General features: G+C 38.5%; 1 protein-coding gene across 1 annotated transcript in view; it reads right to left on the reverse strand.

The window, feature by feature from the left end:
* Positions 1-682: 682 nt before the first annotated feature.
* The window catches only part of Frk (fyn related Src family tyrosine kinase), a 119011-nt gene continuing 99164 nt past the window's right edge, over positions 683-20529 (reverse strand). Inside the window, exons 4-8 of the mRNA XM_055616021.1 lie at positions 18914-19082; positions 13519-13677; positions 5972-6153; positions 3834-3999; positions 683-3447 (exon numbers count right to left, since the gene is read on the reverse strand). Coding sequence (XP_055471996.1) covers positions 3236-3447; positions 3834-3999; positions 5972-6153; positions 13519-13677; positions 18914-19082 — 888 coding nt within the window. The 3' untranslated portion in view covers positions 683-3235. The remainder of the gene's footprint in view (positions 3448-3833; positions 4000-5971; positions 6154-13518; positions 13678-18913; positions 19083-20529) is intronic.

Consider the following 20529-nt stretch of genomic DNA (forward strand, 5'->3'; position numbering starts at 1 on the left):
TGTTGTGGTATCTCCCTACAGGATTCTTCACTGGCATCCTTTCAGGCTACCCATTTATATAATGTACAGCCTTACTACTCAAGGCTGTACATTCCTCATCACTGTAGATTCGGGTTTATGCTTAATGACAAAACATTCAGCTCTGTATAACTGCTAGGCCTCCACTCTGTGCCTCTTTGACCTTGAGTAATTTAAACCTATTTCCTTCCTTTTGTTCTTAAAAGGAGGCTTAATGGAATTTTGAATTTTCCTGTAACAAAACTTCTTAAGGTTTTTGTCAAAAATGATTTGAAATACTAAAAAAAAAAAAAAAAATGATGTACTCACATCCCTCACTACCACCTCCAAATAACTGAATTACATAAATAAAACATTACATGAAAAGTGCTTGGCTACAATTTATGAGAAGGAACTTCAACAAGAGCTGGCTCATTTGTAGGAAATTCAGTCTATCTTTTTCCTGATCCTTTTATTCTATACAGGGAGAGAAATTTATGTCAGTTTAAAAAAAATCTATTACTGCTTCTCATAACTGAATCCATTATTTTCCCCCATGATCCATCAGGTTAAAAACAAGAATAATAGATTGCTTTGACAGAGCTTTGAACATAAATGTCCCCTAGAATCAAACACAGTGAGTTAAATAAGTTTCAGTTGGTATTAAAGCAGGAAAGGATAACAGTTTTATATTTCAAAACCAAATCTTACTACAAATTTATTATTATCAGCTACCACATAAAAGTACATAACATTTGAATGTTCACAATGAGATGGGAATATTTCCATTCATCTTTACATATGCCCAAGCAGAATCTGTCCTGAAGAAATGAACTCAGAAATGGGAGTTATATTTGGTTTTTTTTAAACCAACTAATTGTTGAAAATCTTCTCCTTGGTTACATTAGACCAGATAATTTGAAATAAATAACTGATGTTATCCTATGCTCTGTCAACTGATTAACATATTAATGTTGACCTTATCTTACGAATGTTTTTTTTTTTTTTACTTCTTGAGTGTGCCTATAGTTTTTACACATGATCCAGATTAAAGACTTCAGAAATGTTTAAGACAAATGAATGCATACATGTGCATCAATCAACTGTTAATTCTAACAGTTAGTTCATCTTAAATAGAGCTGCTAATGGACACCTACCCAGCAACCAATCTCTAATTATTATTTGAACAATCAACTGCTCTTGGGGAAGCTCATATCCCCAGCTTCAATGCAGACTTTCTTCTAGTCAATCAACATACTGCACTAATTGTTGTCCAAAGTGCATGGGACTGTGTTTGCCAGCCACTTCTCCCACCCCACCCCCCAAAAAAATGGAAACTTTTTTTTTAATTAAGCTTGGTATAATGTCTAAGAATGAAGTTTTCCATTTTCCTCTTGTTGAATAAAGAGAAAAGGGACCCTTGCTTACCACTAATGGACATTTGTCATCACAAGAACTCAAACAATGCTTGTGGTAGATAGGAAAGTTTGATAAGATTTGAGTCTTAAAATGGCCTGATGGCTAGCTATAACTGTCAATTTGGCACAACCTAGAATCACCTGTAAAGAGGGTGGCAATGACGGATTGTCTACATTGGAATGGACTATGGTCATGTCTGTAGAAAACTGTCTTAACTAAGATAATCTCGGAAGATCCAGCCTATTCTGTGACATACTATTCCCTAGGCAAAGGGGTCCCAAACTTTTTAAGAGTGTAGAAATTGACCCAAGTAAGTAGGCAAGCAAACCTTGCAGGCATGTGCTTATTTCTCTGTCCTCTTAGACTGTAGATGTGATGTAATCAGCTGGCTTCAAACTCTTGTCACTGTAACTTGCTGATGTGACGGACTGACCTGGAATTTAAAAAGTTAAAATATATTCTGTCTCTGCTAAGTTGCTTTTTGTCAGGATTTTTACCAAAGCAAACAAAAACGCAACTAGGACAGTGACATCACCAAAGCGCTCATGGTTAGTTCCTGGGGCTTTGCCTCTCACTTCCTAGTTGAAAGAACTGACTTTTTTTTTTTTTTTTTTTTTTTTTTTATTGCCAGAGGATTTTTGTGACCATCTAGGTATTCTCTCTTAAAGAAGGATGAAAGATAAACTTAATATAGCTGTTTCCTTTTGGAATGTTCATTCAATGCTATGTGTTAGAGGACCTTAGACTATGCATATCTGATTTGGAAATCACTTTGGAGAAGTCTTGCTAGCCATCCAAAGAGGCAGAAAAATTAAGATACTGAAAAGCTTCCTGTCTTAACAGACAAAAGCTACAGTTCATAATGAGGTTCAAACATTATTGCTAACCTCAAGAGCTGAAGCAGGGTTTGGCCTGTTTTGCAGCTAATTTAAAACTGGCCTGTGTGCCAAAGCAACTTTTTTATTATTACTTAGAAAGCTGCAACAATCCTCCAGCTTCCCTAAACCACTTTAACATCTATTTCTCAGACCTGGTGGGCAATGTGGTGGTTCCCTTATATTCCCATACAGAGCAATTCATCAGCTTTGCAACCTGATCCCCGACATTAAGAGATTAAAACTAATGCAGATGACTCTCTGATGACACATACTGAGGTATAGAAAATCCTCCATCATTTCCTTCTACAAAATGAGAAAGATTTTAATTCTTTTTCTCAACAGCTGCTTCATTTTCTTATGCATAGGAAAAATATGTGCAATTACTTCAAGTACAATCAAGTCGTTTAACATGGCTTTGCCATCATTGTAGTTACAGGATATTTTAAAAGAGGGGAAAAAAATCTCAAAGCACAGGTCCTGCTGTGCGGCAAAGCAATCAAATTCCTTCATAATAACAGCCTGATGGGATTCAGCAATTTGAGGAATAATGAATAACCACTCTAATCAGTAAACAGGAAAATGCTACAACAGTTACTGAGTAAAAACTATCATCTGTTGATTCTTTTGATCGGCATTTTAAACAATAAATAGAAATGTGAGTAATTCTTAAAAGAAAAAATAACTTCATTTAATGTGTTTGATTTTACCAGGCAGTGAGGGAAGAAAAAAAAAAGACATATCATCTTATACTGTCCTGCAGTGTTTTCTAGTCAATAAAACACACATAATCTTTTTTATGTATAATGCATGGCTGAGTTCATCCTACCACCTGAATATGTCAAAATAAACCGATTTCACAGTTGGTTGATAAGACTATTTCTGGACTGATGATTCCAATTTTTTTTCACATCTTTATTATTTTTCTTCTTTTTCTTTGCTGTTCATTTTATGAAACTATTTGTATCTGTATATGAAGAGTCTGTTTCAAAGTAGTCTTCAAGTTTCCTATGAAGGATCTCAAATGTTGGTCGTTGCTTGGGCTCTGCATTCCAGCATTCCAGCATGATGCTGTAGAATTGCTCTGGACAGTTAGATGGTTGCGGTAGTCTGTAGTTTTGACTCAACATCTGAATTACTTGAGCACCTGTCATACCTAAGAAACACAGAATAAATCCCCCCCAAAAAAAGAGACAATCAGAGTCTTCAATTTATAGACACTAAACTCTGGGTTACAAAGCAAATTCTTTCCCTTGATGAAGCCATGAGACCCACCATCCACATCCCAGGCTGCAGACATTAAACTAAAACCTGCAGCAAGTCATGTCTATGAGATTACAATTCAAGAGCAAAGGAGAAGAAGGCAATAAACCACCTCATTAATGCAAATTATCATCATCAAATTTTATCTGCCGAGCTCCTACAGGCACATGGTATGGTCAGCTTTATAATGCTGCCCTCTAATTCTAGGCAAAGCAGTTAAAGTCACATCTAAGCAAGTGACCTGCAGCGCAAAAGCCCACTTCTGAATTAATCACTCACCACTGTAAGGCATTTTGCCATAAGTAATGATTTCATAGAGAAGGATTCCAAAAGACCACACGTCGGACTTAATGCTGAATTTATTAGTCCGGATGGCTTCAGGCGCAGTCCACTTCACTGGCAGCTTTATTTCGTGTTTAGATTCATAGATGTCTTCATTATCCACCTGTTAATGCATCAGGGTATCAAGCCAAGTTAGTGACTTGTGTTGCCTTCATTTACTTGTAGCCTGGTTCGCATGAAAAGTTAGAGGGAAATATTCAATATGAGCTTAGATAAGTTTGTATCACAGTATCAAATATTCTGAACCAAACACATCAGATTAGAAGAATCAGTGAGAAGTCATTAACATGTTGTGTCTTGAGAACCTGAGGGACATCATTCTATTGCATGCAGGAGAATTTGGGGTAATTTGGATTTACACAAGTCATTTACAAACTGAAGGAGAAGGAGGAGGTGCAAAGGATGTCCGGTCTTATTTGCTGTTGGTAGTGACTGATACTGAGGCTAGAGAGACCGGTCAGCAGTTAAGAGCAATTGCCGCACTTGAAGAGAATGCAGGTTTGGCACCCAGCACTCATACGGCCGCACACAATCATCTCTGCCTCCAGCTCCCGAACATCTGGTAGCTTCTGGCTTCTGCAGGCACTCGCCCATGCAGTGATGCACATGCAGGCAAAAATATAGCCATATATAAAAGAAAAATAAATAAAACTTCTTTTAAAAGTTGGCATTGATTATTATCTAAAGCACTTGCTAATACCAAAAAGTTATATCTAAATATTTTAAATTAATTTATCAACATAATGAATTTCTAATTGATTTCTTTTTTTTAAAAAGGGGGGTGATATGAAAAGAGACTCTCTACCTGTTGTGTTTCATATTCTACATTCATATTTTTAGTGAGCGATGTGGAAACCTAAACTTAAATCCAGATTTAAACACCTCATATGGTGTCTTCTTATTAGTGTCTTTGGACTGATGTCACAAAACAGGTTGAGTATGAGGAAATGAAAAGCCAGTGGCTTCATTTTGGAGAGATAGTTGAGTGGACAAAGTGCTTTCTGGACAAGCATGAGGGTGTGAGTTCAGATTGCCAGCACCTACATAAAGCCAGGGTGGAGCTGTACATGACTGTAACCCCGGTGCTGAGGATGATGACACAGGTGGAGCCTAGGGACAAGCTGGCCAGCCAATTGAGCCAAAATAATAACTACAGGCTCAATGAGAAAAACCCTATGCCAAAAAATAAGGTAAAGTCCAGTTGGTCTCAATAGGCTTAGAGACAGATAGACAGAAAGAAAGACAGGCAGAGGATGAACATGAAGTTCAGTGAGTAGAAAGTGGGAGATAGATCCGGAAGAAGTTAGAGAAAGGGGATGAATATGATCAATATGCATTGTATAAAATCCTCAAAGATTACTAAAACCATTTTAACAAGGTGTAGAAATGACTGAAGAAGATATCTCAATGTCAACCTCTGTACTCTTCATGTACCACCAACACAGACAAGAGCACATGCTCACACACATGTATAAAACACTGACTGCCCACCACACATACAAACACACACAAAGCTGATGATTGTTGCAGAATCACGGTAGCATGGCCTCAGTCTGTTGTCAAGTGAGTGAAGCTAGATACAGTCTGCAGCTTTCTGCAAGAGGAATATGTATGTAAAGTCAAACAGGTGCCGCTGGCAGCATATGAAAAGCAGGCCACGAATTCAACCACAAACTTAATTACATATATGTTAATCTACATGATCATTATTTTCCCTGGACGCCCCCCTTCCAACAAGCTTCAGTGAAGAAATAGAAAGAGAAAAGCACTCTGCAAGGTCCTATACTACTTGTCTTTATCAATGGACCACAGATAAATAACATGGCTGTTTTATTCTTTTTCATATAGGTCTCTGTTCTTCTTGTTGCAATTATTGTTTGTGCACAACAATCTCACTGAGGTTCAAACTGACCTCAAAACCAAAATCCTCTTGCCTCACTGTCTTGAGTATTGGCATTATAAGTTTTTGTTACCATACCAGGCTGAGAAAGAGTTTTCAACAATAATCTGTTGGCCACCTTACTTATTTGGTATTTAACGTAGTATAAGAACTAATTAAACAAAATTAAATTTACCTTAAAAACTCTTGCAAGTCCAAAGTCTGCTACTTTGTAGATATTATGTTCGCCAACAAGGACGTTTCTCGCAGCCAGATCTCTGTGGATATAGTTTTGGGATTCCAGATAGGCCATTCCAGAAGCCACCTGTGCCGCCATGTCTACCTGTTGAGTCAGATGGATTTTTGACCCACCATCATCTAAACAAAAAGAGAAAATAAGAGATCATCTTGGAAAACATTGAGTTAGCAGAGTGAATTCTAAGAATTCTAATAAATCAGTCCCATTTGTATGACATTAATCTATCTACCAAGAACACAACAAAAGTACCCCACCAGGCCAACACAGGCCAACACAGGTGTGTTTCCAGAGCCACACAGCATTGGTGTGCCTCTTCATGAAAACTGTCATCTGGGGGCCTCTGCCTTTCTTCAAAGCATTTCCAGAATAGGGAGATGGTTCAGTGGGTGAGACCCTGAATTTTAGATCCTCAGCACAGCTGTAAAACATCTGGTCACAGTGGCACAAGTCTGCAATGCCAGTGCTGGGGAGGCTGAGACAGGAAGAAAGACCCCAGAGCTCATAAAGTGGAGAGTCATTAAGGAAAGCACTCAAAATTGACCTCCGACCTCTACACACACCGCACATAAACACTGAACCTGAAATTTTAAATAGGAAAGCAAACTGCACAGTTTGCCTTAGTCACTGAACTGATGAAGTGGCAATGATCTAAATCAAAGAAAAATTTTCCATTCTTTTACCAATTTTTTCTTAAAAATAAGATCACTGGTGAATTTTAAGGATACGCCACTGATAAAATGTGTGTATTGCTTTTATAGCCACATGCATTATACATTTTTAATTTCCCTCTTGGCTTGCTAGTCCCTGAACATCTCTTCAGATACGAACCCATCTTAAATGGACAGAAATCCACCTACTGCTCATTCTATATAGCTAGATACAGAAATTCACATAATGGAGTGGGCCTGATAATTAGTAAAAGGAGCCAGTGCTATCCTTGGAAATTCTGAAATTTCATGTCTTCCTCAGGTTTAAAGTGCCATACTGTTGACAAGGATCTTTAGACATCCAGAGCACTGGGATTACTCCACAGAAGTGCAAACTCCTGTTCTCCTTGCCTTCCTAAATAAAATACTAGTTCATACAATCAACTGGACTTTTGGTCATTAGACTTAAACATAAGCCCTGCTTTCAGGGAAAGCCATAAGGCAGGAGTAAGGAAGAATTAAATAATACCAGAGTATCAGATTTGATATTAGGGTTATTCTTCATATCTTTGTAACTTTGAGCGACATGAATAGCTCTGTGCTTCAGTACCTTCATCTACCTAGTGATAACAGTAATTGCCTCAAAGAATCCATTATTAAAGTCAAATTTCAAATGAATAAATACATGTAAAGTACTTAACATGATGCCAGGTACTGAAGAAGAGCCCCAATAGATCCTAGATGCTAATATTATCATTGCAGCTATGCAAATGTGAAACAATTTTAATCATCTAGTGGTGTATATGAATGGCCCATGGGGAACTGGCCAAAAGAAGGGAAGCCTGAGGGTCTGGAGCACAGAATTGCAGCTAAATGTACAAATTTAATAGTTGTGTGAATGAGTGGGAACAAGTGTTAGATACATATGAAGAAGCACATTCATGAGAATACCGACACTTAGAGTTGGCAGGAAAAAAAAGTAGAAGCGCGAGAAACCTGTGTAGAATCAGCTAGAAGCAGGAAGGTCAAAGATGCTACAATAAATCAAAGGTTTTAGGAGTGGACTACCATTGTGGTCAAATTTAATAAGCAGACTCAGTAAGATGCCAGGTGAAAGGTTATTTGTTAGCAGAAGTAATGAGTGGTCATTGGTGACCATGGAAGAAGGAAGGACAATTCTACCTGATGGTACATAAGGGAAAAGGACTGCATGAGTGAGGAGTGTGTGGAGCTGGCCAGATGAAACAGCAGATTCCAAAATGCTCCTCTAAAAGTAGCAAAGAGTAGGCCTGCAGTTCAGTTCAGTGGCAAAGCTCCTCTCTAGCAGAAGACAGACTTCAACCCTCAGAACCAGGGAGAAAATAAAGATGCTAAAAGGGAATGGTAAGATTAAGAGAAAATAATCACTGTAAAGGACTGGCAAGGTTAAGAGTAAATAGTTACTGGAAAGTGCAAGACACCAAGGAGTTATGAATGCTGGAGGATTCAGACATTTCTGGAATGCCTGCTATGTTCAGATTCTTGATTTGGGAGATAACTGCCCGGCTTCTTACTTACTCATTATAATTATATGCTGTTACTGTATCTGATTTATGTATTTTCTGTGTTTTTGGTGCCTTTTCCAATAAAAAGTAAAATAAATAGAATTAAGAAAAAAGTAAATAAGAGAGAGTTAAATACCATCTAGATTTTTATACTATGAGTGTGTGTACATGTGACTCTTAAACACACAACAGGAGGGGGTTATGGAGTCATTTCCATGCCTCTGAAGAACAACAGTTATGCAGTTATATTTGCCTGAAGGGGACACTGATGGAAATAATATACCTGCCTGCCTCAGTCCACTTCAGCAAACTTCATGCAAATCATTAACCATGTGTCAGGACTTAACATAGGAAGGCAGAAAGTAATTACTGCTCCTTAAAGGGAATCTCAGTGTTTGATTTGCAGTAGATGTTCTGTAAGTATTTATTGAGGAAAAAAAAAAAGAAAAGAAAGCTCAACAAACTAAACCAAATACAGATATTCACTTTTTTAAGTTTCAGTAAGATGTTATAAGTGAAATATGTATGTAAGTACACATATTTCACTGTATTACCTGAATTACCTAGGTAATTCAGTGGTTTTCTTAAGTGGTCTGTATCAAAGGGTTGATAAGTCAGTCTTTAAGTATTTATTTTGCCCCCAAAATGTGCGTAAACTTTTTCAGTTTGTGGATATATCATATGGGAAGATTCTTTTACAAATATTATGAATGTGCTAAAAGCTGTTTTTCACCTGACTCCTAAATGCTTGCAGACTTTAGAAAGTTCATCCCAACTCCCACCAATACTTCCCTGCTTGTCACATCACACTGTCTAGTGTCACTCTATAGTGAAACCTGCACAACTTAGAATATACTCAGCAAATAATTCCAGTAGAAAGCAATCTAAAGCTAATAAACATCATAGTTTCATTGTTTACAGCCCTGTATAAACTGCTCGTGTTTATTTAAGGCTTACATTACTTGGGTTGATTGAAAACGAAAATTTTCTTTTCCCCTGAGTTTTTTCCCCATAGAGCAATTTGGCTGCTTACACGAGAAGCCAGATATCTGCTTCCCCCATCTTCCACTGCATTGCCTTTCAGTAACACTGCCTTGCAACAGAAACGTCATTTTATCACAGTGTGAATGTATAGTCTACATCTTCGCCTTCCTTTGACTAAACATTCATGTGAAGAGTGAGAATGCCCATGTGTTTAGAGATCTTTTATAAAAAGTGGAGCTCTGAAATATATTCTTCTATATAGGTGATTTTTTTTCCCTTTTACAAGTTGATGATATTTTTCTCATATGAAGATATGTGTGCCTTTACTCTCTTCTGAGATTATTTAAATCTTGATGTCTTTCATCGTTATATTTATTAAGATATCTGATTGATATGAAACTTGGTACTTTAAGGATTCTTTCAGAGGACTTTTAATAAAAGTGGTCAATATGTAAAAAATAATAAATTTCAGTAAGATTTATATCATCAAATACTATCAATGCTAAAGTATTTTAATGGGCTACTCCCATTTTGGATTTATTAGCAAAACAAATCAGCAAGGATTAGAAACAACAAAGATTTTTATATAGAAAAAAATGTGGATGTTCTTTCAAATATGCATTACACTGCAATTCTGCTACAGAGGGTATGGAACAAGCCCAACACCAGAAGATTTTGACTCAGCAACACATAATAAAATGGGCTACATATGAGTAGCAGAATCCTTTCAAGGCTAGCTTATTGAGTTTTCACCTCATGGTTGGTAAAGATTAGATGTAATAACTACACATTCATCACTCCTCCTATCTGTAAAGTATCTTTGAAGATAAAGGGCCTCAGTAACATGCCCCTAATGCTCTAATCCAGAGAAAGACAAGGTTCGCAGCCTTGAGTAAACCACACAAACAATCCACAGAAATTCTCCAACTTGAAATGTTCAATGTACTGACTAAGGCTTTTCCAGCTGGGGCCTCAGTCTTAAAACTAGCTGACTCCAAATGCTAACCTTATTAGTTTGTGGGTGACCTCAGCTTAACTCTTCAGTCACCATGTCTTAGTACACACCACTGTGCACCAGACTCTGCCAGAACACTAAAACAGAGACAGCTTCCATCCTTGTGGACTTACATTTAGTGTTTCACATAAGCTAGATAAAAGAACCGAATGCTCTAAAATGATTACCGACTAAGTGGTGGAAAACAGAACAGGAAAAAAGAAAAACAGGAAAAAAGAACAGGAAGAACCAAGAGAAAGATTAAGTATCAGTATCTGACAGTCGACCAGCCAAAGACTCACTAAGATGGAAATATCTCTGCAGACTTTCAGGAACTGAGAAGTAAGCAGAGCCTAGTCCCATCCTTTCGAGGAACATGCAGGGTCCTGTGCACCTTCCTCAGGAGAAAATTCCACACACACACTGAAATCCAGACTTCAGCCCTGACCACTTAAGGGTCACAATCATCCTAGTGAGCTTCCTGCAGTTAGCAGAACTTATCCCTGCCATGGCCCCAGCCTGGACCACCTGAGAGCCACCGTAAGACTTGTCTACCTCTCTCAAGTGGCACCACCCACTCCTACTGGACCCCAGCCTATGCCACCTAAGGACCAGCTGCATAATGGTGCAAGCCGTCCATGGACTTCTGAGGATCTGCGGCAGTCACCTGCTAACTCTCTGGGAAGGTCTGTTGCTGTGCTCAGAAGTTACACCTAGCCCTAGCTAAGCTTGTACCACTTCTGATACCTCATCTACGTATCAACACGTGAGTGGCCTGAGGACTGAATCTCAAACACCTTTCAGCTGGCCCATAACCAGACAAGTATGGGTCACTGCAAACAGAGAAATAAACAGCCACTACACAAAAGTGGGTCAAATATACAGACCAACAACCTTACTCTGCATGACTAGGTCCTTTTAAAATACAAAGTGAAAAACCAATGCAATATGTCTCCTCCAAAAATTAGGACTACACAGTAATGTTCCTTAGGAAAACAACCTAAGTGACATACAGGAAGATGATTCGGAAATAACAATTGTTACTATGTTCCAAAAAGATGCTCAAGTATATAACAAGGACATTTGCTCAACCATGTTCGTAGCAGCTTTATTCATAATAGCTAGAATCTGGAAACAACCCAGATGTCCCTCAATTGAGGAATGGATACAGAAATTGTGATACATTTATGCAATGGAATACTATTCAGTAATTAAAAACAAGGAAATCTTGAAATTTTCAGGCAAATGGTGGGAACTAGAAAAGATAATCCTGAGTGAAATATTCCAGAAACAGAAAGACACACACGGTATATACTCGCTTGTGGATATTAGATATATAATATAGGATAATCATACTAAAATCTGTACACCTAAAGAAGCTAAGCAAGAAGGAGGACCCTGGGTAAGATGCTCAGTCTTCATTCACAAAGGCAAATGGGATGGACATCGGAAGAAGGTGAAAACAAGGAATAAGACAGGAGCCCTCTGAAAGACTCTACCCAGCAGGGTATTAAAGCAGATGCTGAGACTCATTGCCAAACTTTGGGCAGAGTGTAGGGAATCTTATAAAAGAAGGGGAAGATAGAAAGACCTGGAAGGGTCTGGAGCTCCACAAGGAGAACAACAGAACTAAAATCTCTGGGTACAGGGGTCCTTTCTGAGACTGATACTGTAACAAAGGACCATTCATGGAGATAACCTAGAACCCCTGCATAGATGTAGTCCATGGTAGCTCAGTCTCCAAATGGGCTCCCTAATAAGGGGAACAAGGGCTTTCTCTGACATCAACTTAGTGTCTGACTCTTTGATCACCTTCCCCTGAGGGGGGGCAGCCTTACCAGGACACAGAAGAAGACTATGAAAGACAGACCTGATGAGAACTGATAGGCTACGGTCAGATGGAAGGGGAGGAGATACTCCACTATTAGTGGACTGGGGAAAGTGCATGGGAGGAGATGAGGGAGGGAGGGAAGGCAGGATTGGGAGGGTATGAGGGTGGGGCTACAGCAGGCATACAAAGTGAATAAATTGTAATAAATAAAAAATTATATTAAAAAAAGGAAAGTCGAAGACAGTGTAGATAAACATGAGCATTTAAACACTGAGACTAGATGAAATTATAAGAAAAATAAATTGTTAGGAGAGCATCTTAGAAGAATTCTCAGTTGTTGAGAAATATGAGGCTGGAAATCACAGACTGAAAAGAACCAAAGACAAGTTAGAGAAAATAAATTAATTAAATGCTCACAATAGGCTTAAATATTGGGAACTCACAATTCTACCTAACGTGGCTATTAGAGGTGACATTTGCAAAGCACTTCATTAGATATGACAGGGAATCACTCTTCTGCTTTACCCTGGGAATAAGGCAGGAAGTTAGTCAGTCAGTAGCTGAAGTTAACTCTTCCGTGGTAGGTCACTATTCTGAGTCTGTGTAGTTTGATGACCTCATGCAAGGGAGCTAAGCATATTTGTTTTTCATGGCACTAAGTAGGCCACATCATGGTCTTTATTCTTTTTTGATTTGCAATTTAGAATTATCAGTCGTCCTTGAAAGCAGACAACTCCTTTACCTTCCGGAAGCCTTCCTTTCACTGTTCTCACCTGCTCATGATTCTATCAGTCTTGCTCTGACATTGCAAAAATCAGAGAAAGTTTCTATTTTTCAAGCATGAATCATTCTCTCAGTGCTCTATCTCAATTTTGAACATCTTGTTTCAATTCCTACTATTTTATTATTTTTGTGAATTATTCATTTGTGAGTGCCCTTACTGTGACTGCCAGAATCAAATGCAGAAATACAGCAATACTATATTTCTACTTTTTAGCCTGGAGATTCTAACATTGCCTAACCGTGGAAGTAGTTTCAAATAACACACAAACACACATATACTCACACACTCACACAATTTAAAAACAAAGAGCTAGGATACCTTTTTTTTCTTTCTCCCAAATATTCCATGTCCACAAAGTACTCCATAGAAAATATTGGTTTATGACTAAGAATGTTCAATTAGTTGGTGAAGGAAACACACAGAATATTCATTCACCAATTTCCCACACTACATTTAGGTACTCCGATATGTCCACTGTGAACAATTTGATCTTGCACTACATAAATATTTTTCCCCTTTTGAGAACACAGAACATATTCCATTAAATAATAGTTGAGCTGGTCAATGTTATGACATTCATTCTCACAGATACACACATTGTAAACATTCTTTGGGTTATAGAAGGCTTGCTAAATTGACATTTATGGGACTGGCTCAACTGAATTCCTCCTTCTTTCCTTTTATTAACTCCTCAGCTTACTTTGGAGATATTCTTGCAGACTTCCATGTCTCATCAACTCTGTAATAATATAAATTGGATCTTCTAAAGTGCAAACAGCATAAAGTTGGATAAGCTTTGGATGTCTTAGGCTCTTCATTATCTGTGCCTCCCTCAGGAAGTCATTTGGATCCATTGAACCTGAAACAAGAAGAGGAGGAAATCACTTTATGTCATTGAGGCATTCCTATCCCAACAGCAGCCTGGTGGGAATCGCCAAGATTGCCTCCTGACTCTCAGTAATATAAGAGCGTTAGTGCCACAAATCTTCAGAGTTATCAAAGAGTGGAATCAGTTCAGCCAGGGCAACCTAATTACTGCATGCGCTATTGTGTCAGGGGTATACAGTTTATGTGTTACAATGTGGGGGTGAAGAACAAGTGGGTTCATGTCCACATGACAAATGATAGGACAGAGAGATGCTGGTAGTGTAATTGAGATGAGGCAGGTGTCTTCACACAGAAAGAGAGTGACCATTAACACAAACACAGGCAGATATGGAATGTTTAATTACTCCAGCCAGGGCTCTTGGTTTCAGATGCAGAGAGGATGGACTGATGCCCTGTTTTTGGTGCTCATGCTTGGAACAGTTGAAAAACACCTTAAAACAATGACTTTGCCATAATCCTTTCCTGGACCTTGTAGAAATATAGGGTGTAGGCCAAGTAAGAAATATTCTGGAACATTTCCAAAAGCTAACTGTTGTCTTTCATTGTTTTATATGTTTAATGTGAAACTGATACTCTATATTTCCTCCTTTGTTACCTGGTTCCTCCATCAGAACCCAAAGGAGGCTCTAAAGCTTCCTTTGAAGACTCACAGTTAAACTGATTTTTAACTGATCCAACACTCATCTGCAGTGTATCAAAGAGTTAATATTAAATAAGAAGGAGAAGGCCAGATGGCCAGAGTTTGCATTCAGTAATAATTTTTAGTATATAATGTTATTTTTAGTATATAATGTTCCAGAAATATCACTGCAATTAAGCATATCTTGATATTCACTCAGGACACCATTCCATTTATCATCTGCTCCAGATAAAGACTTCACAATTGACACCTGAACCCAGACATGGGTACATTTTGGCACTGTAAAGGTTGCTCTGTGACTTGTTCTTCAATGCGATGTTATTTCACACTATGTAGTGAAACACTCTGCCAACGCAAAGTGCAAAAGTTCAGCTTCCAGGCTCAAACTTGAATCCTGAAACCAATGCAGCTCTACTACTAGATCCTTCTGTAGTCTGGAGCAGGTTGGTGGATCTTTCTACGCTTCAGGATAACAGCAGTGTCCAGCACACTTGGACCCAATAGCTGCTGCTGCCGCTGCTTCTGATGATAGTATGATGACAAGGACGATGATGATGATGATGATGATGATGATGATGATGATGATGATGATGATGGTGATGGTGATGATGGTGATGATGGTGATTTTATATATTCTTAAGAAAACCAACCAGACATATTATTTGTATTTTTTTGTTGGAGGAGAAGCGACAAGATCAAAAAAAGGAACAGAAATGAACCTATTTTCTTTTCATCACATATTTCTGAGCCCCCTCAATGCCAGCATTGTAACTGGTAAAAAAAAAAAAAAAAGGATTAAAGTTTAGAATTACAATAGGGTAATGTAGTTAGAAATAAAAGAGTCACATAAATCATAACAAATCACTTTTTTTTTCCTCTGTGGTTAACAATAACCTATATCATATCAACCTATATCAAATAGATATAATGTAACCAAATAGAAAGACATATCTGACTTGTGAAGGTTAAAGTGACAGTAGTAGTTAGTAGTTATAATCATCCTTCAGACAATTTCTACAGGACACATATACCATTCCCAAGTCAAGCTATATATAAGTGCTGGAGTTGAAGCACGTTGAGGGCTACTGTGAGCGCTCCTTTTTGGCCAGGCCTGAAGGGAGTCCCAATCTCAAGTCATCTAGTAATACGACATTAAATATTAATTTTTGTCTGTCAAGGCTAGTGTGGGAGTTGATTTCAGGCTCATCTTTATTGCATGGTAGTCTGCTAGGCAATAAATAGCTGCTAAGTTTGATTAATGGCTCCAGTGAAGTGAAGACATTTAACCAATCGCCAAAGCTGTTTGCTGCTATTACACTGTAAATCAATAACAATTATTTCTGTTGGAGAGCAAACTATCATGGCTTTTTTTATCGTAAGAAATATGACATTTTATTGTTGTTGTTGTTGTTGTTGTCGTTCTCTTTTGACCTCCAGAGAGCCTCCCTTAGAAAGCAATGTTGGGGAGTATAGCTTGCTGTTTATCTTTGGAAAAAAATAATTAGATTGGACAACAAAGTTTCATCTCAGCTGTCATCAACATTAGCATTTAGAAGTGTACGTGAATGGCCACAGTGAAAGCCTCAATGCTGGAATAGATCGTCTCACTGACAGCCATCGGGTGGCACGTAGCCACATGTAAGCGTCTCTCTGATGTCTTACCCAGCAGAAGTGAATGCTGGCACTGAATTCCTGTATGATCAAGCCTGTGCTTGAGGGTTCTGTCTGGAGCTGGAAGCTAGCACTTCATTAAGAACTTCTGCATAACCTTTGTGTCCACTGACTTAATCTGTCCTCCTAAAATTCTAGCAATGGGGAACTGTTTTGATTCCCTCATCCCAATAAGAAAATACAGAAAAGTTTACTGAACTGTTCAGAGGCACAGAAGTAAGTTTAAAGCTAAGTTTAACTCGGGGTCATCTTACCCCAAACTTGATGGTCTTACCTTTTACGCTGCAATACCAAAACATTTTCAGTTCATAGCACCCTTAATGTCTAAGTTGGTTTTCTTTACAGTGCCCCATGCCACAAACAATATTCAACAATTCATTTGCTTGTTAGGTTACATCCAAACAACTACTAAATTATTTTTCTTGGAAGCTGATAACTTTCTGAGAAGGTGATACGGGAAGTTAAAGGAAAAAGAATAATTTATACTTTATTCTTAACTATAATTACTTTCTAAAGAATCACAACCAACCTAGAGTACTGTATAACTTCTCATATGTTGCAATCATATGAGGTGCTGCTACCCTCATGCCCTTGTCCATGATGATTTTTGCGTGTTATTTTGCATTTGATGATAGTGGCCATCAAAACTCAGCAGAGAGAAATCAAAATGGAACTAAGCTGGAAGTCTTCCCTCCACTCAACAGCTTTCATAGTTTTATGAATGTGGAGAAAGTGCGGTGCTAAAGAAAACCATCATTCAGCCATTGACTCTGCATGCTAGAATACTGACCTGCCAGGTAAAATGCAGTCTAGCTTGTGGCTAGGTTCCTTGCAGCATTATTAGAGGTAGATGTGATGTGGTCAGTACCTCATCTTAGTGGCAAGACTGTTAAGGGGATAACCAGATATATGTTTATATTCCTAGGTTAGTGCTGCTCTCAGTTTATGTGGTAGGTTAATGCAGAGACCATTAAAATGTCAAAATATTAAGAATAAGTGACTGTCGAGAGCTCACACCTGAACAGGACATCTACATCACCCTCCACATCAAGCCTTGGGGGACATTCCAGAACAGACAAAAGGAAGAGTAGAGAATAAAGTAAGAAGAGAGGGTAGGCAGGGATTCTGTGAAACACTCTCTTCTGAACATGGCATGGCTGTTGCTGCATTCACAAGCCCACAGTACCTGTGGTTGCCTGGATAAGACCTGCACATGATTAGACCGGTTGACATTCTATTATGGATGGGGAAGGCTCGCATGAGGCTCCACCCCTTCCTGGGAAGCTACTGTCAGCTAATGGCTTCTGGCAGAAAAAGATCATGTTCTTCAGTGGTGTAGCCACTGATAAGTTTCCCATGTTCCAGGATGTATGATGCTTACCCATACTTTTGCAACCAACCTTGATTAAACTTAGTTGATCATCAAGAAAAGACGTGAAAATAGGACAGGTACTTGTGGGAGGAAGAAGCAATTCAATGGGAATAAAGGCGCATATTAATATGATTACAAATACATTATAAACATGTATGGTATTATCAAAAAATATATCAAAAATGTTTCGCAAAAATATGGTGTCAACAAAAAGAATGTGACACTATTAAAAGCTGAAATTCTAAAAGACTTAAATGCAGCAGCTTTGTGTCATATTCAAAATGATACTTCAAATGTCCCTCAGCTCCTCCTGTCAATTCCTTGGGGTTCTCAAAAGCACCTTAACACAGTTTGGGAAACGTGATACTATACATACTAGCATCTGAGGAATGCCAAATTCTCAAGTCCAGTCACCAGAAGACTTCTAAAACTTTCAAGCACAGTGAAAATAAAGAAAGTCCATAGAGTATTGTAGTCTATAGCCAGTAGCTATGATCTGTGCAGCATTATATAGATAGATATGGGTTGTTCAGAGACTCATGCTGTGCTTCCATAGAGTGCCATTTCTAGGGACAGAGTACAACAATGACAAATACAGGTCAGAAGCTCCACCATTTACTAACACCGTGATGATAATAACAATATGCGTTTTTTATTACTGACTTTGAGCGAGGTGTTGAACAATGTGTTTCTGATAATGACTTGATTCAGTCTTTATAATAACCTTGTTAGAGTAGCCTTCACATTATCACTATTTTAATTATGTACAGTTCACCTTTAATAACGAATGTTATTTCTTGAATAATTAGAGCTTGACATCTGATTGTGTATGTGAGAAACGTGTTCCTATACATGTAAGTACATGAGCACGTACACGTCTGTGGGGGAAAGGGTGTTTGTGTGCTGTGTGTTGTGTACATGTATGTCTGTGGTATGTGGTGTGTGTGTATGTATGTGTATGTGATGTGTATAAGTCAGAGACCAACATCAAGTGTCTTAATCACTTTATACTCAACTTTTTACAGCAAAATCTCAAATTGATTTCAGCTCACAGATTCAGTTACAGTGGCTGGCCAGCAAGCCCCAACGGTCCTGTCCACCTACCCAGTGCCGGAATTGCAGGTGTGTGCTGCCATACTTGGCTTTCACATGGGTGCTGGGGGTCAAACTATGGTCTTCGTGCTTGTGTGTCAAGTATTTTACCAACTGAGCAATATCTTCTGCCCCTACATCTGAATTGTCAAGAATGTTTAGTCTCCAAATTACAAAAAATGGAAGATGGAATCCTAACTTTTCAAAAGACAGAACTGAGGATGTTTTAAGCTTCACTGGAATGAGAGCATGCCTTTGACTTCCTGTTTTAAGAGCTATCTGTATTTAATAGTCACGTAGTATAGAATGATGGCAACAGCTGCTTGCTGTCAGCACTGGGAGAGTCCAATGAAGTTGATGGCTTTTACAATTGGAGTTTGTCATAGAAAAAAAAAATCAAACTGTGCCATTTAACCTTTGATGTTCTCATACCTGGTTTTAATGTTTTCACAGCTACTGGAGTGGTATTGTTCCACAGGCCTTCCCAAACTTCTCCAAATTGGCCGGATCCCAGTCGCTTCAGAAGCTGTATGGAGTCGCGATCTATCTCCCACTGGTCCACAGTTTTATATGACAAATCAAAAGGAGTTGGGACCTGTACCTGTTTTAGAGAACATTGAGACTACTTGTCAAAACGAAGACACGGGGCTGGCTTAGAAGGCAAATATACTCCCCGTGCAAGTCTGATGACATGAGTTTGATTCAAGGAATCTATGTAGAGTTGGAAGAAGATATATGACTACACACAGCTGTCGTCTGACCTCTATAAGCCCGCTATGGTACTGAAGTATGCACGCGCGCGGCACACACATCAAAAAAACATAGGTTAATATTTTGATTGAAAACAATAGTCTTGTACTTTTAAGGAAAATACTGAACAACAACTCAAATATGGTAATTAAAATCTGTACTGCTGACACTTTAAGGCAATCCACTCTCATATGCCCAGCCCTGTGTCTACCCGCCCTACCTCCCCACCCCAGCACTCAGAGTCATCCTCACAGGACTTTGCAGTAACTTCTTTCTGCCTCCAGCCTCACTGGGTCCTCTCAGTGTGAAGCTGAACTAGAAAAACTACCTCCCTCCCTCACATGTCGTTGGCTGTCATATTTATTATGACATTTTTTTTCTTTTGCAAAATGAACCGTCACTTTTCAAATTTATTTCTGTAATTTTTTCCCATTCACTCATTCACTTTATTTAGTAAGTAAATTTTTTTAGGCCTGGACTAGTCACCACACAGTAAATAAAACCGGCAAGGCCAGTTATTTTTCAGAGCACTGTAACATTTATTTAAACAGTCAACTTGACTGGATTAAGAAATGCCTCAGATGGTAGATCTCAACTTGTGGGTCAGGACCCCTCTTGAAAACTTCTGTCTCCAAGAATATTTACATTTGATTCATAACAATAGCAAAATACAATTATTAAGTACAATGAAATAATGTTACAGTTGGGGTTACCACAACATGAGGAACTGTATTAAACTGTCACATTAGGAAATTTGAGAACCACCAACCTAAGAGATTAGTTAAAAAAAAAATGAACGTCTCTGGTAGCATTTCCAAGGTCAATTAAGTCGTAAAAGCCCTGATATGATCAAAGACTTGATCCATGATGCTCTTATTAGATGATGGCCTTCCTAGGCATGCTCAAAGGAAGGAGACATGTCTATTGGATGGTAATGGGGGTGTTTCCTTGGAGCTGTATCTCTCATCTTAGAACGCCTCCTATATTTATCTGTTGTATATAATTCCTGTCCACCTTGAAGGGAAAACCTTCTCAGCCACATGCTTTTGCCACCATGATGCTCTGCCCAGAAATGCAGCCAAAGAAAATATTTCCTCCTTGGTTGTTCTTGTCTGTTTGGTCACAGGGTACTAAGGCTAGTAAAATTCATTGTCAGGTTTACTGCACGTATTATATCTCTATTGCAGCCATCAAACTCTAAGAATACACTGGTTCTCAGCCTTCCTAACACTGTAACCCTTTAATATAGCTCCTCATGTAGTGGGAACCCAGACCATAAAATTATTTTATGTTGCTAC

This window comes from Psammomys obesus, unplaced genomic scaffold, assembly GCF_907164565.1.
Source record: "Psammomys obesus unplaced genomic scaffold, mPsaObe1.curated_primary_1811, whole genome shotgun sequence".
Taxonomy (NCBI): Eukaryota; Metazoa; Chordata; class Mammalia; order Rodentia; family Muridae; genus Psammomys; species Psammomys obesus.